At 46.6% G+C, this 27,522-nt stretch overlaps 1 protein-coding gene across 2 annotated transcripts in view; it reads left to right on the forward strand.

Annotated features, from left to right (window-relative positions):
- Positions 1 to 10,161: 10,161 nt before the first annotated feature.
- The window catches only part of LOC120936344 (ornithine decarboxylase 1-like), a 47,086-nt gene continuing 29,725 nt past the window's right edge, over positions 10,162 to 27,522 (forward strand). The window contains exons 1-6 of one of the 2 annotated variants that reach the window (XM_040348600.1): positions 10,166 to 10,308; positions 20,285 to 20,558; positions 20,653 to 20,826; positions 20,917 to 21,089; positions 22,612 to 22,746; positions 25,743 to 25,908. In XM_040348600.1, the coding sequence (XP_040204534.1) occupies positions 20,472 to 20,558; positions 20,653 to 20,826; positions 20,917 to 21,089; positions 22,612 to 22,746; positions 25,743 to 25,908 (735 nt within the window). In that variant the 5' untranslated portion in view covers positions 10,166 to 10,308; positions 20,285 to 20,471. Of the gene's footprint in view, positions 10,309 to 20,284; positions 20,559 to 20,652; positions 20,827 to 20,916; positions 21,090 to 22,611; positions 22,747 to 25,742; positions 25,909 to 27,522 lie in introns of both variants that reach the window. The other variant, XM_040348601.1, reaches the window with a different exon arrangement.

Raw genomic sequence — 27,522 nt, forward strand, 5'->3', positions numbered from 1 at the left:
AATGACGCGGCGACGTGGGCGGCCCACCTTTAAAATGCTTCCACGCATGCGTCGAAGTCATTCGACGCATGCGAGGGACGGCGGGCGCCTGGACATGTACGGTAGGTCTGTACTGACGACCGTACATGTCCGAGCGGGCAGAATTCCAGCGGGCTGTTTTAAAACAAGTCCAGGAATATTTGTCTGCTGGGAAAAGGCCCGGCGGGCAAATGTTTGCTGGAATTCGGCCCGCTCGCGCCCACACACGACCAAACATGTCTGCTGAAACTGGCCTGCGGGCCAGTTTCAGCAGACATGTTTGCTCGTGAGTATGGGGCCTAACACTCCCCCATCTAATGCTGTTCCTCAGGGATCTCCAATGTCTCCGGAGGCAGCCTGAGTTGGTGGGCGTAGCTGGGGGTGTGGCTGCTTCCTCCACTCCTCCCACAGACTCCTTCACTCTGGCTGATCCCACAGCTGAAGGAGAAAGAAACGAGGACACAGCAGCATCTCCAGGCATGCTGTAAGTTAGTTACTGCACATGTTCCTACATAAAGTCCTGACCTGGCACCATACCATCCCAGCCTGCCCTATGCCACCTCAGCCTGCCCTATGCCACTGCAACTTGCCCTATGCCACTCAAGCCTGCCCTATAGCACCCCAGCCTGCCCTATAGCACCACAAACTGCCCTCTACCACCTCAGCCTTCCCTCTACCACCTCAGCCTGCCCTATACCACCGCAACCTGCCCTATGCCACCGCAACTTGCCCTATGCCACCGCAACCTGCCCTATGCCACTGCAACCTGCCCTATGCCACATCAGTCTGTCCATTACCACCGTAACCTGCCCTATATCACCCCAGCCTGCCCTATGCCACCACAACCTGCCCTATACCATCCCAGCCTGCCTTATTGCCACCCCAACCTGCCCTATGCCACCGCAACCTGCCCTATGCCACCCCAGCCTGCCCTATACCACCCCAGCCTGCCCTATACCACCACAAACTGCCCTATACCACCTCAGCCTGCCCTATACCACCGCAACCTACCCTATACCCCCCAAGCCTGCCCTATGCCACCCCAACCTGCCCTATACCACCACAAACTTCCCTATACCACATCAGTCTGTCCATTACCACCGTAACCTGCCCTATATCACCCCAGCCTGCCCTATGCCACCACAACCTGCCCTATACCATCCCAGCCTGCCTTATTGCCACCCCAACCTGCCCTATGCCACCGCAACCTGCCCTATGCCACCCCAGCCTGCCCTATACCACCCCAGCCTGCCCTATACCACCACAAACTGCCCTATACCACCTCAGCCTGCCCTATACCACCGCAACCTACCCTATACCCCCCCAAGCCTGCCCTATGCCACCCCAACCTGCCCTATACCACCACAAACTTCCCTATACCACTCCAGCCTGCCCTATGCCACATCAGTCTGCCCTATATCACCCTAACCTGCCATATGCCACCGCAACCTGCCCTATACCAACAGAGCCTGCCCTATACCACCTCAGCCTGCCCTATACCACCTCAGCCTGCCCTATACCACCCCAGCCTGCCCTATGCCACCACAACCTGCCCTATACTACCCCAACCTGCCCTATACCACCACAAACTGCCCTATACCACCCCAGCCTGCACTATGCCACCGCAACCTGCCCTATACCATCCCAGCCTGCCCTATGCCACCGCAACCTGCTCTATACCACCCCAACCTGCCCTATGCCACCGCAACTTGCCGTATGCCACATCAGTCTGCCCTATATCACCCCAACCTGCCCTATATCACCCCAACCTGCCCTATACCACCCCAGCCTGCCCTATACCACCACAAATTGCCCTATACCGCCCCAGCCTGCCCTATACCACCCCAGCCTGCCCTATACCACCCTAACCTGCCCTATGCCACCTGCCCTATGCCACCGCAACCTGCCCTATACCACCCCAGCCTGCCCTATACCACCCACTCTGCCCTATGCTACCGCAACCTGCCCAATGCCACCACACCATGCTCTATACCATCCCATCCTGCCCTATGCCACCCCAGCCTGCCCTATATCACCCCAACCTGCCTTATATTACCCCAACCTGCCCTATATTGCCCCAGCCATCCCAATACCACCCTATACTTTAATTTACAGGGGCCATTTGGGGGGGGCGCCACAGGATTATCTCACACAGAGCGCCTGAACACCTAAGGCCGGCCCTGATGGTACTCTGCAGGAACTTGCTGGAATGAAGGGCTCCCGCGCGTATACTCACAGCGCCGGAGCCAGCAATCCTGGAAGAAAAGCAGAGGGAAAATATCATGCAATACATACTAGCACATTATGCTATTGACAGTTTTTATTGTTTATTTTTTTCAGTGGGTTACTACCGCTTTAATGTTCGTACATAAAGTTATTAGCACAAAACGACCAACACAGCTCCAGGTCAGTTGACCACTATATACCTCACACACAGGTGCCAGTTCACAAAACATCCTGTATTTGATTGAGCGTTTAGATAGGCGTGATACACATCAACCCCCCCCCCCCCCACTGCTGTTTCTGTGCTGTTGCTGGTCAATTTAATGATATGCTAAAATAAAGGTGTCTTTTATACTCAGAATGCAGCCATCTGGATTGTCCTTCCTTGTTAGGCCGCATACACACGATCGGTCAAAACCGATGAGAATGGACCGAAGTTCAGTTTCATCGGTCCAAACCGACAGTGTGTACGGCCCATCGGTCTTTAGTCCTTCGGACCAAAATGTTAAAACTTGCTTTAAAATCGAACTGATGGACCGCTGACCGATCGGTCCAAACCGATGGTTAGTACACAAAAGCATCGGTTCAAAACCCGCGCATGCTCAGAATCAAGTCGACGCATGCATGGAAGCATTGAACTTCTTTTTTTTCAGCACGTCGTGTGTTTTACGTCACCGCGTTCTGACCCGATCGGTTTTTGAACTGATGGTGTGTACGCACATCAGACCATCAGTCTACTTCAGCGGTGAACCGATGAAAACGGTCCGTCGGACCATTCTCATCGGATGGATCGACCGTGTGTATGCGGCCTCATAGTTATTAGCAGTGTGGGAGATTATCTCATGAGGATTACCTTTTCTGGAAATTAAGGTCAGCGTGCAGGCAGTTTTATTTTAAATCTGGTGGGTTGCCAGCATTATTTAGAAGAGGTTTGCAAAGTCATGAAAACAAACAAAAAACAGTAAAGTAAATCATTGCCCAGCACTAAACTAAACAGTAGACTCCTCTCTATACCTTGTGGGGCTGGTCCCCGCCACCCACAAAACATGTGGTAAAACAAACCTTTTTAAATCCAAACAGAGCTCCTCTCTCTGATTCCCTTCTGAGTCTCAGGCCAGAGCTCTCCTGTGCTCTCTTCCTGCTCATTTAAAGTCCCCCTAAGCATGGACTCAAGTGGACCACAACATCCAGACCGGAACCAAGCCTGCTACAGAGGCTGGAAAAACCCAGGCTGGATTCCGGTTCAGTCTCTTATAATAGAACGCATGCGAGGTGAAATATACCGATTTTCCATTACCTTACCTCGCATACCGTCACAGCAGTTATTGTACTTGGATTTAGTTTTAGGACTGTTTTCACTTTTAGAGTAAATGCTCAGCATTATTACAACATGTATGACGGACATGGGGGTCACCAGGGCTCAAGTCCTGCGGGAACGAGTGGGAACGGAGTTCCTGCACTTTTTTCACAGCAGGAACGCAGTTCCCTTTGCAGGACTAAAGCAGCTGAGCCGCCCAAGCCAATCCTTCACTAAGCGGCGATGACTAAGCGGTCACTGTCAGGGCAGGCGAACCATAGTAACCATATACAGGAACCTTAGGCTGCTTCCTGTATATGGAATCATCGGGTAGTGTGCGGGTATTCCGTCACTTCCTCGATGCCACAATGTCTCCTGGGAGCTTTTGTCATTGTTCCCAGGAGACATTGCGGAGGTCTTGCTTAAAGTTCTTTCTAAATCCCACGATAACTCGTGGCAGACCTCCGCAATGTCTCCTGGGAGCAATGACAAAAGCTCCCAAGAGACATTTCGGCATCAAGGAAGTGACGGAATACCCGCACACTACCCGACGAATCCATATACAGGAAGCGGCCAGTAACATAAGGTACAGTGGATCTTGGGTGGGGGAGTGGATCTTGGGTGGGAGTTCCCACACTTTTTTCCCCCGGACATTTATCTGTGTTCCTATGAAAACTGAATTAGAGTTTACTTTTTGTTCTATTTTTATCATTTAAAATGGTATTATTTAGATGGTATAAGATGTGCATTTGTAGTTTATGCACTAGTATAAAGTAATCTAACCTGTTTTTAGTCAACTATGTTAGAAACTATGTGCTGGCTCAAGGCTATGGGTTAAATATCTTTCAAAAATATCAGGCTACAGTGTGTGGTTTGCAACAATTACATGTGTAGCGCTATTCTTTCCTCTCTCTGCGGCTACTGAGGTATGATGGCGTCACCTGTATAGTATCTAGGAGCAGTCTTCATAATCAGTGTGATCAGGACAGGATCTCCAATAGGGATGAGCCCTGAACACCACCCCTACCCCCCCCCCCCCCCCCGGTTTAGTTTACAGCAGAACATGCGAACAGACGAAAAGTTTATTCGAACACCGTTAAAATCTATGTGACACGAACGTGAAAAAATCAAAAGTGCTCATTTTAAAAGCTTGTACAGTAGGTGAACCCGATTTTGTGTCAATCTCGCTCTCTTTCTCGGCGAGATTGAGCACCTACGAGCCCCATCGCGGGAGCCAGCGCCGAGCTGGCTTGCCGCGATGGAGACAGAGCCGTCATAGAAGCGACGGGAGATCCGACTTGGATTCCCGCCAATTCTACACGTGTGCGGCGTTTGTTATGAATCCTGAGGGGGAAGTCCCCGCCGGATTTTAAATAAAAATCCGGCATGGGTCCCCCCCTCAGGAGCATACCGGGCCCTTAGGTCTGTTATGGGTTGTAAGGAGAGCCCCCCTACGCCGAAAAAAACGGCGTAGGGGGTCCCCCTACAATCCATACCAGACCCGTATCCAAAGCACGCTACCCGGCCAGCCAGGAAGGGAGTGGGGACGAGCGAGCGCCCCCCCCCTCCTGAGCCGTACCAGGCTGCATGCCCTCAACATGGGGGGGTTGGGTGCTCTGGGGCAGGGGGGCGCACTGCGGCCCCCCACCTCAGAGCACCCTGTCCCCATGTTGATGAGGACAGGGCCCCTTCCCGACAACCCTGGCCGTTGGTTGTCGGGGTATGCGGGCGGGAGGCTTATCGGAATCTGGGAGCCCCCTTTAATAAGGGGGCCCCCAGATACCGGCCCCCCCACCCTAAGTGAATGAGTATGGGGTACATCGTACCCCTACCCATTCACCTGCAAGAAAAGTGGTAAAAACACAAATAAACCACACAGTGTATTAAAATATTTTATTTTTCTGCTCCGGAGGCCGCCCCCTGTCTTCTTTATTAGCTCTTTTACCAGGGGGGGCTTCTTCTTTGACGTCTTCGGGTGGGTGGGGGCCGCCGTCTGGTTCTCTTCCACCGCCGGGGGGGGGGTGGCTTTTAAAAAAGCCCCCACCCCCCCGGCGGGTTTCCTCCGGCGTCTTCGGCGGGGCTCTTCTTCTTCCGCTATCCCGACGGGTCTTCTCAACTCTCCGGGGTTCTCCTTCTGTCTTCGCCGCTCTCCGTTGTTGACTCGGCGCACCCCGGTTCTTCGTCTCGCTGTCCGGTGTCTTCTTCCGTGCTGTACGTCTTCTCCTTCCGTGCTGTGATGAGTTCTTCTTCCGTGCTGTGACGTCATGTTCTTCACTTCTCTCCTTCTCCCGATGTTGACACGCCGGTCCTCCTCGCTGAAATGACGGATGCGCGCCTTGCATCGGACCTATATAGGCCTCACAGTCCCATCATGCTCTGTACCTACCCATGTGATACCTACCACGTGGGTAGGTATCACATGGGTAGGTACAGAGCATGATGGGACTGTGAGGCCTATATAGGTCCGATGCAAGGCGCGCATCCGTCATTTCAGCGAGGAGGACCGGCGTGTCAACATCGGGAGAAGGAGAGGAGTGAAGAACATGACGTCACAGCACGGAAGAAGAACTCATCACAGCACGGAAGGAGAAGACGTACAGCACGGAAGACACCGGACAGCGAGACGAAGAACCGGGGTGCGCCGAGTCAACAACGGAGAGCGGCGAAGACAGAAGGAGAACCCCGGAGAGTTGAGAAGACCCGTCGGGATAGCGGAAGAAGAAGAGCCCCGCCGAAGACGCCGGAGGAAACCCGCCGGGGGGGTGGGGGCTTTTTTAAAAGCCACCCCCCCCGGCGGTGGAAGAGAACCAGACGGCGGCCCCCACCCACCCGAAGACGTCAAAGAAGAAGCCCCCCCTGGTAAAAGAGCTAATAAAGAAGACAGGGGGCGGCCTCCGGAGCAGAAAAATAAAATATTTTAATACACTGTGTGGTTTATTTGTGGTTTTACCACTTTTCTTGCAGGTGAATGGGTAGGGGTACGATGTACCCCATACTCATTCACTTAGGGTGGGGGGGCCGGTATCTGGGGGCCCCCTTATTAAAGGGGGCTCCCAGATTCCGATAAGCCTCCCGCCCGCATACCCCGACAACCAACGGCCAGGGTTGTCGGGAAGGGGCCCTGTCCTCATCAACATGGGGACAGGGTGCTCTGAGGTGGGGGGGCCGCAGTGCGCCCCCCTGCCCCAGAGCACCCAACCCCCCCATGTTGAGGGCATGCGGCCTGGTACGGCTCAGGAGGGGGGGGCGCTCGCTCGTCCCCACTCCCTTCCTGGCTGGCCGGGTAGCATGCTTTGGATACGGGTCTGGTATGGATTGTAGGGGGACCCCTACGCCGTTTTTTTCGGCGTAGAGGGGGCTCTCCTTACAACCCATAACAGACCTAAGGGCCCGGTATGCTCCTGAGGGGGGGACCCATGCCGGATTTTTATTTAAAATCCGGCGGGGACTTCCCCCTCAGGATTCATAACAAACGCCGCACACGTGTAGAATTGGCGGGAATCCAAGTCGGATCTCCCGTCGCTTCTATGACGCGCTTGCTGGGATGTGCTGTCACTATTCCAGTGAGTGTGAGATGTCGGCGAGATCTCGGCACCCTGTCGCCGAGTATCAGCGCGACGCTGTCGTGCTAAAAGCACAATATCACAAACACCTACTGTATGCAAGTTATTGCCATAAAAAGTGTTTGGGGACCTGGGTCCTCCCCAAGGGGTTTTGATAAAAACAAGACCAAGGATAAATCCAAGGAAAGATCCAAGCTTTACTCATCGGCCAGCCTGTTGACAACTGAATCAACCTATCTAACAGTATGCGTTAAAACAGGGGCTTAGTCTGCACACATGTGCAAATACATGTGTAAGCTACAGAGCCTCGTCACGGCACCATGGTATCTGTGGTCCTATCTCTAGCTTATGAGAGACTCCACACTGGAAGCACATGCATTCTGATGGATAGGTGGACTGAAGCCCATCCCTTCAAGGTGCCTTTGGCCAATCTTGTTTCAGGGGGACTAAGTCAACGTCCGACACTATATAATACTGTAGTGTTCTTGGTGTGGACAGAGAAATAGTATGATTTAGATTAAGCAGGCAGGTTATTCAGTTAGTGGCAGTGTAATTGTATTATGGACTCTGTTTTCTATTGATACCCCTTTATGTATTGTTTTTAAATATTTTTGTGCTATATATGTTTATTCTTGAATATTAAAAATACTATTTTGTACTACCTTGACTACTTTAAATATTGTTGCCTTAAAAGCCGCACCTTGGGGGTCTCTCCACAATTTCCTGTCTATCAGGGGTGTTGGCAACTACATGAGATCACTTTAAGATGTTCCACTTACACAATTGATATATTACAGTCAGTCTAGTGGTATGTGTGTGTGTGTATGTATGTATGTATGTATGTGTGTGTGTGATAGAGATATATATTTATGGTCGAAGCCCTATGTCCGATATGGATATGAACAAGATAGATAGATAGACTTAACATAAGACTTACCACATGAAAGAGACCTGAAGTGTGCCCTGATCTGATGGACGGTATGCCAAGATAAGTTGGCATACCCAAGATTAGAGATGATTATTTTGTGGGGAGAAATGAATTTGAGAAATGCCCTAAAAAGGGGATGGGAGGGTGGGTATCGCTCACAGGAAACCAACAATGACTACAGGTGAGTGGGTTGGTAAATACCCCCGGGCTCCTCCCATAAATTCAGGCCAGCATACTGGCCTTGTTACATATATTCTGCATCCAGTGTAGCCTATATCTAGAGTGCATTCCGTGCATTCAGATATCTGATGAAAAAATCCATCGGTCCGTTTTCTTAGGATGAACCTGTCGTGTGTACGTGGCAAAAGGCTAATTTCACATTTACTAAAAAACATCTTGATTATCCCCAAGACTTTTAGGCAAATATTCTGTGGACTGAGACAACAATTTTACTTTTTGGAAGGTGTGCGTCCCGTTACATCTGGCATAAAATGAATACAGCATTTCATAACAAGAACATCATACCAACAGTCAGACATGGTGGTGGTAACGTGAAGGTCTGGGGCTGCTTTGCAGCTTCAGGACCCGGACGACTTACCATAACTGATGGAACCATGAAGTCTGAGCTCTACCAGAAAATCCTAATGGACTTCAGCGGGAAGTGTGGTGGATACACAGACTGAATACTCGATTTCCTAGTAGAATGAACAGTAGAATGGATGTGAACTTGTTTTTAAAATAATATATTTGTTTCCACAATAGGTTAAAAATCGAGGTTTCCATCTTCCCTCCCCCTCTTTTCTCTGGTTCTACCAACCTCACATGATTTTAATTGTTAATCGATTTTAGATTGGATTGTACCGCCCCCTTTTGGGAGGAATGGATATTTTCCCTATATAAACTTGATTTTATTGAAAATCTGTATGCTATGAGGAAGGCTTTTTTGCCGAAACATGTCAGCGCTTTGATGTCGCACTGCTGTTTGTGCTCAATAAAGATTTAAGAAGCAATCAAGTTTCCAGCATTCTTTTTGCAATTTAGAAAATCCTAAAGGAGAATGTCCGGCCATCAGTTCGTGACCTCGAGCTCAAGTGCAAATTGGGTTATGCAGCAGGAAAATAATCAGAAACAACATCAAGTCCACCTCCAAATGGTTCAAACAATGCAAAATGTTGGTTTTGGAGTAGCCTAGTCCAAGCCCAGACTTTATCCAATTGAGATGCTGTATCCCCCCTACTTTGCCCAAGCATCAGTGTGACAGAAGCTAGGGCTAGAGGAAGCACGTGGCTGCAATAGAGAGCACTGATCATAGAGACACGCAGGGGATGTTTGCTTCCATTCCATCAGGACATGTTCTCCAGTGCTGCGCCTCTAGAATGACGCTACAGAGCGGATGTCTGAGTAACATGTAGCAGAGGCATCCCCTGCATCCCCCTTATCCCAGCAGCGCCCACTAGAGGGTATAACATTTATTACAGAGGTATTTATAAGACAGCATAGAAAACTTACTTACATAGCACAGAGACGGAGAGTAGGGAAACCAGCGGCCGGGCGCCCTAGGCAGCAGTGCGCCCTAGGCAGCCGCCTAGATTGCCTAGTAGTAGCACCGGTCTTGGTTGTTGCCACCAAGGGTGGCACAACCAGTTATTAGGTTTAGGAGGCAATTACTTTTTCACAGCATTGTATGTACTGCTGCCAAGATTTCTCTTAATGTTGGCTTAGAGATGTCAGTCTTTATAGTATCAGGAGCACCACCCATACTTAACAAGGACTAATGTCCTCTACTCCTTGAGTTAACAGTGGAGGAAGATGCCGTGGGCGACAAATCTCTCGTACTAGTCTGGATAAAAAACATTTCTGCCAGGTTCTGCGGCTGCTGAGATGCTGGAGAAAAAGATGAGGCAGGTAGAGCAGACTTCAACAACGATTTCTCCTTACTCAAAGTGCTAGGAGTATGAGTAAACGTACTCAGTTTTTCCATTGCCTCTTTCAGGTTTTTTTTTCCCCATTTCTGTGAGGATTGCATTGCTCCATGCTGTGACTGCCGACCAGTTGTTTCTACACCTTCCTTCTTTCTAGTCATTGCCGCAAAACCTTGGATGACCAGCAGGCGGAGACAGTACAACATGTTCACTATAGCCAAGGAGCTCTGATAGCCGACCAATCCTGCAGAAACCTCAACGGGGGCCAGTGAGGGGAGTAGGAGACACATTCCGTCCACACACGTCCGACTTCAGGACCAGCAGGAACACAGCACCCCCAGATCCACAGCAGCAGAGGTAACTTTGCAGATTTGTTTTTGTTTATTTCTATTTTATTATCTATTAACCACTTGCTTACTGGGCACATATACCCCCTTCCTGCCCAGGCGAAATTTCAGCTTCCGGTACTGCGTAGCTTTAACTGACATTTGCGTGGTTGTGCGACGTGGCTCCCAAACAAAATTGACGTCCTTTTTTTCCCACAAATAGAGCTTTCTTTTGGTGGTATTTGATCACCTCTGTGGTTTTTATTTTTTGCGCTATAAACAAAAAAAGAACGTCAATTTTGAAAAAAAAAACACTTTTTTTCTTTTTGCTATAATAAATATCCCAATTTTTTTTAAAAATGTTCTCAGTTTAGTCCGATACGTATTCTTCTACGTATTTTTGTTTAAAAAAATAAGCGATAGGTTTGCGCAAAAGTTATAGCGACTACAAAATAGTGGACAGAATTATGATTTTTTTTTTATTAATTTTTTTTTACTAGTAATGGCGTACACTTTTGACACATTTTTGGGACCATTCACATTTATACAGCGACCAGTGCTATAAATATGCACTGATTACTGTATAAATGTGACTGGAAGGGAAGGGGTTAACACTAGGGGGCGAGGAAGGGGTTAAATGTGTGCCCTGCATAGTGTTTCTAACTGTGGGGGAAGGGGACTGACTGGGGGAGGTGACCGATCTGTGTCCCTATGTACAAGGGACACAGCATCGGTCTCCTATCCCTGACAGGACGTGGATCTGTGTGTTTACACACACAGATCCACGTCCTTGTCTGTGTATCCGCCGATCGCGGGCACCTGGCGGACATCGCGGCCGCCAGGCACGCGCATTGGCACTTCAGTGATGTGGCGGGGGCGCGCTCACGCGCCCCCCAGTGGCTGGAGGAGCGGAGGACGTCCATTGACGTCCTCCCAGCAATTGAGAGCCACCATCTTTTGTCAATTGGCCAGATGTAAAGTGGTTAATATTAATATTTAAACTTTTTTTTGTTTTTGAGTGTTCATTTTTTTTTTTTTTTTTACTGTTACATTTAAAGAAGCACAAAATTGAAAACAAAAATAAAAAACTTTATTTCATTTGTAAATAACTTTGCAATGCTTTGTACCAGAATCATTTATTTTAAACAGGACAAATTACAGAATAAGGCTGGGTTCAGACTGTTGTGCGGAACGGCTCACAGCAGGGGTTCCCTGTTCATTTCAGGTCAGATTTTTTGCCTGAATTTGGACCTGAAATGGACCAGAAGACGCACAGGACTCTTCTGCAGCCCTCCCGGAGATGTGTGAACCGACTCCATTGAGAGCCGGTCACAGTCTCCTGACATGCAAATTGAATGCGAGGAAACCCACATCCAATTCACAATAGTGTGAACCCAGCCTAAAATGTGTACCTTTTATCCAAAGTATCCAAAGTTAGGTTATTTATTTTTAAATTTAAAAAAAGTGCTTTTTATTTCGTTATTATGGCCTGGATTCACGTAGCACTTACGCGGCGTATCTCGAGATACGCTGCGTAAGTGTAAATGTGCGCCGTCGTATCTATGCGCCGTGCCCATAGAAATAGATACGCCTGAAATTAGGCTTCATCCGACCGACGTAAGTTTCCTACGCCGTCGTATCGTCAGCGCATATTTACGCTGGCCGCAAGGGGCGCTTCCATTGATTTACAATTCGAATATGCAAATGAGGGAGATACGCCGATTCACGAACGTACTTGCACCTGGCGGATTCATATACGCGGTTTACGTAAGTCGTACGTCCGGCGTAAAGGTAAGCCTCATAAAGCAGGGGTAAGTCATGTTAAGGTATGGACCAGGGAACAGCCGTCGTATTTTACATCGTTTACGTAGTAGTACGTGATTAGGGCTGGGCGTATGTTACGTCACATGATAGGCAGTGATTCGACTAATCTTATGGAGTATTTTAGACGTGATTCTGAGCATGCGCACTGGGATGCGTCCACGGGACAGCGCATGCGCCGTTCGTTCGGCCCATCATCACTGTCCACCTACTTTGAATTAGGCGGGCTTACGCCTAGGAATTTACGCTACGCCGGCACAACGTTGGGAGAGAGTGCTTTGTGAATACTGTTCTTGCCTCTCTACTTTACGTCGATGCGCCGCTCTTCGTGAATCCAGGCCGTTATGTTTAAGTGTCTAAGGATTGCAAAATAATCATATAAAAGCAAGAAATTTTTTTTTGTTGTCCTTAAAAATAATATATGTAGAGGATTACTTTGTTATCTTAAAGAGGAAGTAAAGGCGGATTTTTTTTCCTACAAAAAAAACCCCTGCAAGAGAAAGGCATAATGAGCTAGTATGCATAGCATACTAGCTCATGAATTACTTACCTGAGATCGAGGCCCCCGAAGTGCTTCTCATTCCCATCCGCGCTTCTTCCGGGTATCGCCACTCCAGGGCTGTGATTGGCTGGAGCGGCGATGACGTCACTCCCGCGCATGGGACCGGCACGATCCCGCGCATTCACGCAGGACGGACATAATCCCGGCATGATCCCAAGCATAATGCCGGGACGCTCAGTGCACCTGCGCTGTAGACATTCTCCTTAATACGTATCTCTTTGTACCTACAGGTAATGTAAAAAATTTATCAGAAAAAACCTACGGATTATTCTGATCCCAGCGCTCGATGGAAAGGAAGTTAAATGTATAATTGTTTTATGCAGTAGAAAAGCAGCTATTATAATAAAATAGTGACATAAAAAACGATGTATTATTAAAAAAATTATTAATAAAACATTAACAGCGCTAAAAAAAGAGCCTATTAATGGCTTATGAGTCCAATACTCATGTACTGCAATGGTTAGTTGAGGAAAAGATTTATGAGGCTATATATGTATCGCATAAAGAATATTATGTAACATATATTCACACTCTTTGTGAGTCAATTAATAGTAGTCCGTGCAATTCCTCTGATATGCAGTTCTTTGTGCGGAGTAATCTCACAGTATAGCTGTTTGTCTGCTCAAATGCTGATAGGGACTCTCTGTGATTTCCCCCTAAGGTTTTGTACTCACCAAAATGTAGTACTTTAGAGGCATTGGATACATCCACTGGTAGTAATCACTCATCGGTTCTCCTCCTTTGGTGTGTGGTGATGATCCGTGTGCTCTTCAGTCAGTGTAGCTTGGCAGTCATGCAGGGAGGCAAAAGAGACTTTGCATAGTGTAAAATCCTTTTATTTAAATCATAAAACCCCTGCTACCCGCTCATGCTTACACAAAGTTAAGATAAAAAAGCGCTTGTCATAAAGGCTGCTGCCTCTGCTCACTCAGGAATATGGCTCCAAATTGCTCAGGCTCAAATTTCCCTTCGTAAGTCCCGGGTAGAAGCTAGGCTGCCTTGCAAGCTGAATCGTCGTGTAGTCACGCCCTGACGCGTTTCGTGATAGGTCCACGTCTTCAGAGGGCGTGGCTACACGTCTTAGTCTGTTTAATTTATAGTGGGGACTCTGCTCTGGGTACCTCCCCTCCGTGGACCCTATTGGTCAGCCTTTGACAGGGCTGTAGAGAAACTCCCCATCAGCTGTGCACCATTACTCTGGGTTCATTCTCCGTGACGTCTACCGCTCACCCCTGATTGGTGCGTGGCGGTCACGTGGTGCGGGGGATCGGGATACAGAGTTCCCACCCCTCTGCTATGCTGACTGGACATACGTCAGCAGCCTTGGTGGAAGTCCTCCCACTTTGCTGACCGTGCGTTCCAGCCACTGAAACCAGCCCTCGTTTTGACCATCGCTTGTATTAGCTGATGTGTCTAAACGGCTGATGGATACTCGCACTCCAGCCATTCTTATTCGTTTGTGGAGGCGTGTATCCTTCCTTGTTAACCCCTTTGGTTCAGTTAATACTCTCGCATTTTCGCTGATCTCACTAGGATCAGCGAAAATGCGAGAGTATTAACTGAACCAGAGGGGTTAACAAGGAAGGATACACGCCTCCACAAACGCATAAGAATGGCTGGAGTGCGAGTATCCATCAGCCGTTTAGACACATCAGCTAATACAAGCGATGGTCAAAACGAGGGCTGGTTTCAGTGGCTGGAACGCACGGTCAGCAAAGTGGGAGGACTTCCACCAAGGCTGCTGACGTATGTCCAGTCAGCATAGCAGAGGGGTGGGAACTCTGTATCCCGATCCCCCGGACCACGTGACCGCCGCGCACCAATCAGGGGTGAGCGGTAGACGTCACGGAGAATGAACCCAGAGTAATGGTGCACAGCTGATGGGGAGTTTCTCTACAGCCCTGTCAAAGGCTGACCAATAGGGTCCACGGAGGGGAGGTACCCAGAGCAGAGTCCCCACTATAAATTAAACAGACTAAGACGTGTAGCCACGCCCTCTGAAGACGTGGACCTATCACGAAACGTGTCAGGGCGTGACTACACGACGATTCAGCTTGCAAGGCAGCCTAGCTTCTACCCGGGACTTACGAAGGGAAATTTGAGCCTGAGCAATTTGGAGCCATATTCCTGAGTGAGCAGAGGCAGCAGCCTTTATGACAAGCGCTTTTTTATCTTAACTTTGTGTAAGCATGAGCGGGTAGCAGGGGTTTTATGATTTAAATAAAAGGATTTTACACTATGCAAAGTCTCTTTTGCCTCCCTGCATGACTGCCAAGCTACACTGACTGAAGAGCACACGGATCATCACCACACACCAAAGGAGGAGAACCGATGAGTGATTACTACCAGTGGATGTATCCAATGCCTCTAAAGTACTACATTTTGGTGAGTACAAAACCTTAGGGGGAAATCACAGAGAGTCCCTATCAGCATTTGAGCAGACAAACAGCTATACTGTGAGATTACTCCGCACAAAGAACTGCATATCAGAGGAATTGCACGGACTACTATTAATTGACTCACAAAGAGTGTGAATATATGTTACATAATATTCTTTATGCGATACATATATAGCCTCATAAATCTTTTCCTCAACTAACCATTGCAGTACATGAGTATTGGACTCATAAGCCATTAATAGGCTCTTTTTTTAGCGCTGTTAATGTTTTATTAATAATTTTTTTAATAATACATCGTTTTTTATGTACCTACAGGTAAGCCTTAAGGCTCATACACACAGTCAGACATCCAACAAAATTTCCCTTGGATTTTTTTCCTAATTGATTTGTCCGGTCACACCCAAAGCATACACACAGTCAGACTTTTCTGCAAACTTTTCTAAAACCTTCCTAACATCACATGTTTTTTTTGCTATTTTCTGCTCTTTACCGCCACCCTTTGGTTAACTTCTGCTATTGTTTGTTGCTTTTAACATTGGTTCTGAGCATGCGTATTTGCACTTTGTCCAAAAGTTGGTTGGATTGCTGTACACACAGTCAGACAAGGCACCATCGGACTTTTGTTGCCGAAAAGTTGGTCCGTTTGCAGACCCAACTTTTTGTCGGATGAAACCCGAAAAAGTTGGTCCGATGGAGCGTACACACGGTCGGACAAATTCGAAAGTTGCAGATTTTGAAGTTGGTTGGCCAAAAGTCTGACCGTGTGTATGGGGCTTTAATCTAGGCTTACCTGTAGGTGCAAGCTGTCAGAGTGAGTTTACAACCACTTTAAATAATGATAAAGTTACTGCTGAGTAAACAGGTCCGTAGCAGAAATGTAAAAAGTGTTCTGGTCCAAAGGAGGTGTACAGATAAGAGAGTGGAAATGGTTAAAATATACAAAAAAAATCGACTTTTTATTTTTTTCATAGTTTTGTACATTTTTTTTTATTTTAAAATGTATTCTGATTGAATAGTTGTCTTAATTTTGAAAGTATTTTGCATTTCGCATATTTGTGTTTTTTTTTTGCAATGCTTATGAGCTCTTAAAGCAGTATTAAACCCAAAAGCAAAAATCTATTGTTTTTCAGGGCACAAACTCTCCAGCAGACTGTATCAGTTTAAATGAATGACACAAACCACTTAACACGGGCAGGGGTGATTTAAATTATGAGATGTTTGCTGTAACTGCTTATAAAGTGTGAGCTGGAGTTTAGCTTCCCCTCCCTCCCCAGACTTACAATGCTGCTGTCTGCTGTGCCTCGTGTTCTCATTCCTCCAGAGTTGTGTCCTATTAATACAAGAAGTGTGTTACTGGCCAAATCACCAGGTAAAATCAGAAGAGAAAAAGCCAAAGAAAAGAAAACGATGCAGCCACCACGTCTAATGCCTCGTACACACGGTCGGACTTTTGACTGTGCAAAAGTCCGCTGTGAGTCCATCAGAAATCCGAGGGAAAGAAAGAGAACAGGTTCTCTATCTCAGGTCCGTCGGACTTCCGAAAAAAAAAAAAGTCCCATGGAGGCTACAAACGGCCGGACTTTCCGAGGGAAAAAAGGCCGTCTGACTTTTTTCTCGGAAAGTCCGACCGTGTGTACGAGGCATAATGAGCTGCAATATATTACATTTTTGGTTTTGGGTTTAACACCACTATTTCCCATACATAATTTCCCAGTGCCTTTACCAGCTAGCCAATGCTCCAATATGGATACTCTCACCGATTAGAGGACATTGGAGTCATAGACTTCTCCTGCTGTCAGTCAAACTTCATTGAGGAGCTGAACATTAATATTTTTTAGGAGAGCTGTCATATTTCAAGTACTTATATAGCACTGTCAATTTACGCAGTGCTTTACATATGCAGTGCCTTGAAAAAATATTTATACCCCTTCAAATTTCCCACATTTTGTCAAGTTACAACCAAAAAACGTAAATGTATTTTATTGGGATTGACCAACACAAAGTGGCACATAATTGTGTAGTGACAGGAAAATGAAAAATGCTTTTCCACATTTTTTACCAATAATATCTAAAAAGTGTGGCATGCATTTGTATTCAGCCCCCTTTACCCTGATACCCCTACCTGAAATCTAGATGAACCAATTCAGAAGTCACCTAATTAGTAAATCGAGTCCACCTGTGTATAATTTAATGTCACTATAAATACAGTTGTTCTGTGAAGCACTCAGAGGTTTGTTAGAGAACCTTAGTGAACAAACCGCATCATGGAGGTCAAGGAACACACCAGACAGGACAGGGATAAAGTTGTGGAGAAGTTTAAAGCAGGGTTAGGTTATCAAAAAAATATCCTAAGCTTTGAACATTTCACCGTCACTGTTCAATCCATCATCCAAAAATGGAAAGAGTATGGCACAACTGCAAACCTACCAAGACATGGCCATCCACCTAAAATTAATCAGAGAAGCAGCCAAGAGGCACATGGTAACTCTGGAGGATCTGCAGAGATCCACAGCTCAGGTGGGAGAATCTGTCCACCGGACAACTATTAGTCGTGCACTTCACAAATCTGGCCTTTATGGAAGAATGGCAAGAGTGGCAAAGAAAGCTATAAGAAATCCCATTTGCAGTTTGTGAGAAGCCATGTGGAAGAAGGTGCTCTGGTCAGATGAGACCAAAATTTTACTTTTTGGCCTAAAAACAAAACGCTAGTAACAACAAAGCCTGGGGAATGCCCAGGAAAAACCCAAGCCTACTGTGGTGGAAAACAAAAACTGCACTTCACCCTGAACACACCATCCCCACTGTTAAACATGGTGGTGGCAGCATCATGGTGTGGGGATGCTTTTCTTCAGTGGAGACAGGGAAGCTGGTCAGAGTTGAGGGGAAGATGGATGGAGCCAAATACAGGTAATTTTTAGAAGAAAACCTGTTAGCGTCTGCAAAAGACTTGAGACTGGGGCAGAGGTTCACCTTCCAGCAGGACAACGACCCTAAACATACAGCCAGAGCTACAATGGAATTTTTTTGATTAAAGCATATTCATGTGTTAGAATGGCCCAGTCAATTTCCAGACCTAAATCCAATTGAGAATCTGCGGCAAGACATGTAAATTGCTGTTCATAGACACTCTCCATTAAATCTGACAGAGCTTGAGCTATTTTGCAAACAAAAATTGGCAACAATGTCACTCTCTAGATGTAAAAAGTTGGTAGAGACATCCCCAAAAAGACTTGCAGCTGTAATTGTAGTGAAAGGTGGTTCTGTGGAGTATAGACTGGGGGGGGGGGGGGGGGGGGGCTGAATACAAAGGCACACCACATTTTTTTGATATTTATTTGTAAAAACTTTTGAAAACCATTTTCAATTTTCCTTCCACTTCACAATTGTGTGCCAATTTGTGTTGGTCTATCACATAAGATCCCAATAAATAAATTTACATTTTTGGTTGTAACATGTGGAAAATGTCAAGGGGTATGAATACTTTTTCATGGCACTGTACATTCACATCAATCTCTGCCAGGGTGGATTTCATTTAAATCAAGTTGATGTAAATAACAATTTAAATCACTAGTAAAAAGGCTTGATTTAAAACAACTCAATTTTAATCATAATTTTTAAAGAGCAACTGTCATCTCTGTCATGCAGCTGCTCCTTCTCTGACCCACTGTTGACTTACCGACATTCCCATTCACTTTAATGGGCCGGCTGCTGATGCGGCAGTGACACAACAAGTTGAGGGATGTGGTGGCAGCAGGTGAGTGGATGCCCCCATAACAGGCGATGACATGATGGATCTGAAATGACAGGGGCTCTTTAAATGTAAGGACTTATTCTTGCTGGTAGTTAGAATCTTTAATATTTGCAAACAAAATGAAGGTTTCCTATTTAGAATAATAAGCTATCAGGTTAGTAAAACAATATGAAATATAAAAATTGGCTTGGGCAGAAAGGGGGTGAAAGTGCCCAGTAGGCAAGTGGTTAAAAAACTGGAGGCCAGACACATGAAGAGATTATTCACAGAAAGGGGGAGATACTTAGAAGTTTTCACCTTCTAGGATTGATAATATGGGATATATTGTTGGATGGTTGAAATATATTTGGTATCCCAGCAGCCCCCCTTTTTGGCCACCCCCTGTTTTCACCGGGTTTGTACCCTGACAGGTGGCTGATTAGGGGAATGTACCGCATAGGCGACTATTTTAACCATAGGGGCCTACGTCCCTCCTCATATTTCACGGGAAGCCTGGAGATGCCCCCCGCTGAGAGCTTACACTTACAACAAATGTATCACTTTCTCCAATCCCTACATAAAGACAGCTCTGATGAAGCAGTCCGTATTGTGTTCGAAAACAGATGCATGCAGGATGCTGCTCTGCGAGGGACCATCTCGCTATTCTATAAACTGTTTATCACCAATAATGATTGATTACCCTATCAGGTGGCATGGCATAGGGATCTGTCCATAACCCCTGGGGCGGAAGACTGGCGGAAGACATTCTGACTGTAGCCTTAATAGAAGCAGGTTATAAAGTCCACGCCAAATGGTACTTGGTGCCAGAGCACTTGTCAAAAATGTATCCAGGCGCCACAGCCGGGTGCTTTAGGGGTTGTGGTCTCCTCCTTTCCTCTTTTTCTACTCAAACAGATTTAATGCTATAATTGAGGGTTTGAAGCCCCCATCAGGGGAGACATGGGGAAGATATTTGGAGAAAAATGGTCACTGGACTAGAACCCTCTATATTTTTGAGAGCCTGCTCACAGTGACTTTGTTTCAGCAAGGTCTCAATCTCAGGATCTTCCTACCCTCATTCATCATCAAATTGATATACAGGGCAATAATCCTGACGGCCACCTCTCAGGGATAATAATGTCTCTGTAATGCACTATGTTCATAACCCAAAGATTACTTTTCTTTCTACTTCTGTTATACCCACATGTTCCACTGAGGCCTTACTAAAGACCTAACCGGTTTACCAAGCTCTTCCCCTGATGATTCCATAGTCTCCTCCCCTCATTTGTCTTGTACCAGTTCTTGTTGTATGATTCCGAGCATGCGAGGATTGTTTGCTGCTCTGCACAGTGTTCAATTAATCTGCATCTTCTTAAAAATACCAATAAAAATGAATGAAACAGAAATATGTTTGGTTTCTACTGCATATTATGACATGCTGGTTATTACTATATGGATGGAATTTATAGCATTTTCCTGGATTTTATTTTTGCAGCACAGCACCAAAGAAGGATCCTTTGTTGGAAGTACGTTTTGTGCTATCTGAGGGGCTTCTATTTCACCATACAACCACCTTTGGGGCAACGTTGAGGCTCTTTTTGCAATAAACACCATCTCCCGCCTAGTCTTCTCTTTTACAGTTTGTTGCATTCTTCATTAATTGGGCTTGTGACTCCGATAGAATGAATAGCTTTGACTTTAGCTTGCTTGAGGAAGGATTCACTGCCCGGGACATCCTGGAACAGAAAATCAATGAAGTTTCCTTGTCTGTAAGTATCTCAAGTAATGTTTTATAGAGGCTTGGTTGCAGATGTAATGACTGTTGAAATGTCTAACCTTAGTAAATTTCTTGCATTTTTCCAGGATGACAAGGATGCTTTTTATGTAGCTGATCTTGGTGACATTGTAAAGAAACATATCCGGTGGCTTAAAGCACTTCCACGTGTAACTCCATTTTATGCTGTTAAATGTAACGACGGCAAAGCCATTGTGAAGACAATAGCCAATTTGGGGGCAGGATTTGATTGTGCCAGCAAGGTGTGTAATAGAACACGAGCCAAGAAAAAAATCTATCTAGTTTTCTTTTATCAATGCCATATGTGTTCTAATGTTTCCATTTCTCCTCAGGCTGAAATTCAGCTTATCCAGAACATTGGTGTCCAACCAGAGAGAATCATTTATGCCAACCCATATAAACAAATTTCAGAGATAAAATACGCAGCAAGCTGTGGTGTTGAGAAGATGACATTTGATAGTGAAGGGGAACTAATGAAAGTGGCCAAGAATCACCCCAATGCCAAGTAAGGAACGAAATGATATAAATGCTTTATAAAACATTCTATATATACAGGTACCTATGCAAAATCTAAAGTTTTGTATTTAGCATATGAAAAGTATAGAACTCATGCCACTACTTATTGTCTGTTTAGAGAGATTTCCCTTAAAGTATTAAAATTATACCAAAGGTACGTAATTTTTTTTTTAAATAACAAACATGTCATACTTCCCTCCACTGTGCAGCTCGTTTTGCACAGAGTGGCCCGATCCATGTCTTCTGGGGTCCCTCAGTGGCTGTCTTGGCTCCTCCCTGCATCAGATAACCCCCTTTGGGAAGCGCTTTTCCAAGGGGGTTACCTTGTGGGCGCGCTCCCGGGTCTAGCATTTGCGTTCATAGACACAAATGCTGGACTCGGCCCCTCCCCCCGGCGCCCGCGTCATTTGGATTTGATTGACAGCAGTGTTAGCCAATGGCTGCGCTGCTATCAATCTATCTAATGAAGAGCCGAGAAGACCAGGCCGAGAAGAGCCGAGAAGACAGCGCGTTCTCGACGAGGGACTTTCGAGGGCTCAGGTAAGTAAAATGGGGGACTGGGGTGCCTGTAATCATCGGATGTTTTTTCACCTTAATGCATAGGATGCATTAAGGTGAAAAAAAACAGGAAGATTTACATCCCCTTTAAGTTCCCCTTTGCACAAAAATTTATAAATCTGTGAACTATCACCTTACATTTCCCACGCCCCCCAGTCCCTGCTGCACTTACCTTTTCGGGTGATTAGCTGTCAGTGCCCACAAGGCCAGTGCAGTTGTTTGGGGATATTACATCACCCACTCTTCCTCCCTCTAGGTATTCCAGGATGGATCATAATGATTTTAATTGGCCAATGCCGGCAGGTTAATGCTTTGACCAATTGGAGCCACTCTGGTCTGTCCCAGAATCCCTACAGAAGGGGAAGAAGAGAGGGGATTTCAATATCTAGGACCCCTATATCAGCTGTCTGGGCAGTGACAGCTTATCACCCACAAAGGTATGTGCAGTTGGAAACAGGGGGGTGTGAAGGGTGAAAGATGCTCATCTTTAATTTTTTTTATAGAAGAGGTGAACTTAACTCCTGTCCTGTAGACCATCAGGAAGTGAGAGGATATCTGAGGTAAATACCCACTTAGACAGATGTTACCAGAACACACCTCCCTGCCTTGTTCAAAACTACAAACACGTTTGCTTTATAATGGCGTTAATAAAATGGCAGCAGTTGCTTTGGGGATGTATACACTTACTTGGCACAGCCCTAATCTCCCATGATCCGCTAGAGCTGTTATGTTGGCAAATATTTTGCTTGGAGAAATACTACTAAATGCCCAAAGAATTTATGTTGTCCCAAAATTAGTCAATTTTACGTTATTCAAATCAAAAACCTAAAGGTAGGACGTCTGAGGCGGACCAGTTTCAGCAGACATGTTCGGTCGTGTGTACGAGGCCTGACAGTTTTTCTGCGGTAGAACTATAATGGTAGAACTCAAGTTCTCTGCCTTTTGTCTTTCAGACTTGTGCTGCGAATAGCAACAGATGAATCCAAGACTGTGTGTCAGCTCAATATGAAGTTTGGTGCCACTCTTAAAACAAGCAGGTTGCTTCTTGAGCATGCTAAAGAATTGAACATTGATGTAATTGGCGTAAGGTATGGTTTCTTCAGGAAGTCCCTCTATTTTAACCACACACAGATAAAAAAAAAGAGTAACTAAAAAGATGTTAACATAAAATGGTGTAATAGTTTAACCACTTCAACCCCGGAAGGATTTGCGCCCTTAATGACCAGGCCATTTTTTGCAATATGGCACTGCATTGTTTTAACTGACAATTGCGCGGTCGTGCGTTGCTGTACCCAAACAAAATGTATGTCTTTTTTTTCTCCATAAATAGAGCTTTTTTTTGATGATATTTGATTACCTCTGCGGTTTTTATTTTTTGCACTATAAATAAAAAAAGACTGACAATTTAAAAAAAAAAAACCTTTTTTTACTTTCTGATATAATACATATCCCAAAATAAATAAAAAATAAATAAAAATGTATTCATCAATTTAGGCCGATATATATTCTTTTACATATTTTTGGTAAATTAAATCACAATAGGCGTATATTGATTGGTTTACTCAAAAGTTATCGGCCCAGATTCACAAAGCACTTACGCTGATGTATAACAAGTTACGCCGACGTAAGTGCAAATGTGCGCCGTCGTATATATGCGCCAGACCCACGAACAGACATGTGCCTAGAAACAGGCTACACCCCGACCGACGTAACTTGCTTACGCCGGCGTAGGGTGGGCGCACATTTAGGCTGGGCGCATGGTGCCGCTCCCATTGATTAGCCATTCAAACATGCAAATGAGGGAAATATGGCAATTCACGAACGTGCGCGTGCCCTGCGCATGCTACGCGAGATGCGCGTAAGTTGTACGTCCGGCGTAAAGTTATTCCCCATAAAGGAGGTGCAACCCGGCAACAGACATGCACAGGTCTGCACCAGGGAACACAAGCCGGCGTATTGTGCGTTGGACATGTGTCTGGCTGGGCGTACGTTATGTTCACGGCGTACGCAGTGATCCGGCGTAGCTTAGGCAGTTGTGCGGGAGTGGTTGTGAGCAGGCGCATGGGGGTGCTGTACTTTGGTCCACATCACGGCGCATGCGCAGTTCGTGATACGTACCTGTCTGGCGCTCGGCCCATCATTTGCATGGGGTCACGCCTCATTTTCATTGGTTCACGCCCAATTCCACCTACGCCAACGTGCGCCTTCGAAACCCACGCCACGCTGGCGCAGCATTGGGAGCACTGGCTTGCTGAATGCAATGCTTGCCTCTCTGCGCTGGGTTGGCGTAGCGTACATTGTTTGCTCTACGGCAGCGTAATGTGCGCCTTGCTCTCTGTGAATCTGGGCCATCATATCTACAAACTACGGGATAGACTTAGGGACTTAGGGATTTTTTTGTATTGTCTTTACTGGTAATGGCGGTGATATGCGATTTTAAGCGGGACTGTGACATTGCAGCCGAAATCTCTGACCCCAAATGACACTATTTTGGGGACCAGTGACATTATTACATTGATCAGTGCTATAAAAATGCACTGATCAATTAAAAATGACACTGGCGGGGAAGGGGTTAACACTAGGGGGCAATCAAGGGGTTAAGTGTGTTCCCTGGGTTTGTTCTAATGGAAGGGGGATAGGCTTACTGGAACATAACTGAGATCACTGGGCCAGATCCACAGTCGCCGAGCGCAACTTAACTTTTCAGAGTTAAGTTACACTGCCGCAAATCTCCCAAGTTAGGAGCCGATCCACAAAGCACTTACCTGGAAATTTGCGGCGCTGTAACTTAAATCCGTCCGGCGCAAGGCGTTCCTATTCAAATGGGCGAGTCCCATTTAAATTAGGCGCGCTCCCGCGCCGGACGTACTGCGCATGCTCCGTCGGGTAAATTACCCGACGTGCATTGCGCTAACTGACGTCGCTCCGACGTCATTTGCTTAGACGTTAACGTAAATGGCGTCCAGCGCCATTCACGGACGTCTTACGCAAACGATGTAGAATTTAAAATTTGACGCGGGAACGACGGCCATACTTAACATGGCTTAGGACAACTAGGGCTTAGCCCTAGTTTTACGCGGCGGAACTCGACGTAAACGACGTAGATTTAGAGCGTCGGGCCCGTCGGAGCGTTCGTGGATCGCCGTAACTGGTCATTTGCATATTCTACGCCGGCCTCAATGGCCTCGCCACCTAGCGGCCGGCCTAGAATTGCATCCTTAAGATCCGACAGTGTAATTCAATTACACATGTCGGATCTTCGTCCTAACTATGGGAAACTGAGTCTGTGGATCAGTTCCATAGTTAGGACCAGGGATACGACGGAGTAACAGCAGTTACTCCGCCGTATCTCTTTTGAGGATCTGGCCCACTGTTCCTGATTACTGGGAACAGTAGATCTCTGTCATGTCACTAGGCAGAATGGGGGAATCACCATAGGCGTGCGCACAGGGTGTGCCATGTGTGCCCAGGCACACCCTTAACACTCCCTGCTGTGCAGATTCCCACTGCTGCCCGGTATCCCCTCCCAAAGCATGGCTGCGCTTCCCACATCTCCCATTGGATACTGCAGTGGGCATACATAGATGATATTTCAGGTTGAGTGGGGGAAGGGATAATGTGATTTACCGCCCCCCTTCCCTTTCTGAATGAACACAGTGAGAGATCAGTACCATGTTTTTGAGCTTTCAGGTGCACACCCTAATGCAACAGGCTGCGCACACCTATGGGAATCACCTTGATTACATAGTCAGTTACTTGTTCTGCCTCTCCTAACCGCAATTGCGGGTCATAAAATCCACTGGCACGCACGGATCGATGGACAGGTACGTAGATTCACGCAGGAGAGCCGACCTGCCACAGTATATCTGCATGAGCTGGTCTGCTAGTGGTTAAGCTCTCGAGAGTGATGGTCTGTAAAATTACTTATGTAGTCTGGATCAACACAATCTGTTTACTGAATAGCTAATAGCCTTTTTTCCAATAAGCCTAGGCAGTTTTGACGAATCATTGTTTAAGAAGTTGTTCAGATGGGTCTGGAGTATTATGAGTTCAAAGTCTTATGATATTCCTTTTCTTTATTTAGCTTCCATGTTGGCAGTGACAGCAGAGATCCACAAACATTTGTACAAGCTATATCTGATGCTCGCTGTGTCTTTGATATGGGAGCTGAATTTGGCTTCAACATGCACTTACTTGACATCGGTGGCGGCTTCCCTGGATCCAAGAATTCCAGGCTGAACTTCGAAGAGGTAAAAAATGCTCTTTATTGTGATTCTTAGCTAGGGGCAATATGGACCGATATTATTATTAGCTAAATAGCTAAGCAGGGATGGACTGGCCATAGGGACTACAGGGAGTTTCCCGGTGGGCCGATGGCTCAGTGGGCCGTTTTTTAGTGTAAAAAGGGGTCCTACACTCACCCCCTCTCTTTTACACTCACCCCCTTTCCCTCAACCCTCCCTCTCTCTCTCATTCCCCTCTCTCTCACCCTCTCATGATATACAATAATGAATGTAGGGGCCTTTTGGTGGGCGTGATTTTTCGGGGGGGTGGGGGCAGCATTTTATTGAATTAAAGTGGGCCGGTCTGGATAAAGTCCAGGGCCGAATTTTGATCCCAGTCCAGCCCTGTAGCTAAGTATATGTTTAGAACTTAGAAATTCCTAACGGATTACAGGGTTTGCTAAGTAATTAAAGTTTACATACATATAAATGTATAATGTATACATTTTTGATGTCATGAGACACGAACAACTAGCGCCCAGAAGCGATTCAGTTCGCATGCGCCGCGCTTTATAAGTTTTTCATTCATTCATTCATTCATTCATTCATTCATTCATAAACCATCTGCTTCTTTTGTTTCATATACTTTATGTTGTAATTCTGTCGTCTGCACTACTACCTGTAGCGCCTGTGTACTTTTGTGGTGCTATGCTTAAATTTAGTGGGAGAATGAGAGAGTTATGTTGCTCTCATTCTTTGATTTGTTAAATTTGGCTGTCGCTAAATATGGATTGTCCTGTGGGTCAGTCTGTGCTCCAGAGATGCAGTTTCATCTCTGGGCGGCAGGTGGTGCCAGAGGGGTCCAGGCGGAGCCGCTTCTTCCCAGCAGCCAATTAGAGGAGTTTTCCCTCGCGGAGCATGCTGGGAGGGGTATTTCTGTGGCGGAGGCCATTGCTCTGGGTTATTTGCGGGTTCATGGTTCCAGATGCGGCACCCACCTTTAGGGTGTGCGCACATCACGGGCCCCACCACTATGGCCTACCAGGCCGGGGTCACGTGCTACGCGGAGTTCCTGACTCTGGGCTCTCATAGCCCGGAGCAACGTATGCTGCCAGGGGACCCCAGTGACTTACTGGGTTCCCATACCTATTAAGAAGATCCCAAGCTGGATGCTGTTCGGTGGGGGATCGGTCTGAGGAGAACCCGGAGGCAGGTGATCCAACAGGGCTTGAACGAACCATCGGGGATCTGGGTGACCGGACACTGACAGGTTACATTTAAACTGTCAGTTGGTAACCCCAAAAGACATACTGGGAGGATTCGCTCTATCGTTCACAATTTCAGCACTAGGCCTGTGGCAGAGGCCTCATCTAACATCTTAATCTAATTAGAGCCAAGTCGGTGGCAGAGACTTGTTCTTCCCAGAAACTCTAAGTGGCGCTCTGGCGGCCAGGCCTGTGAGAGAGGTCTGTCCAGGGGCACTTTTACCCACTCCGGCTGGAGTGGCGACGTAGACGAATACAACTACAGAGGGCAGGACTGCCTTTAATATCCATAGCCTGATTCTGTGAAGTTGCTTTTCCTTCACCAACCTATCCTGTCTACCTCAAGTTACATGTTGGTCATGTTTGACCAGAGAAT

Source organism: Rana temporaria, chromosome 4 (genome assembly GCF_905171775.1).
Source record: "Rana temporaria chromosome 4, aRanTem1.1, whole genome shotgun sequence".
Lineage (NCBI taxonomy): Eukaryota > Metazoa > Chordata > Amphibia > Anura > Ranidae > Rana > Rana temporaria.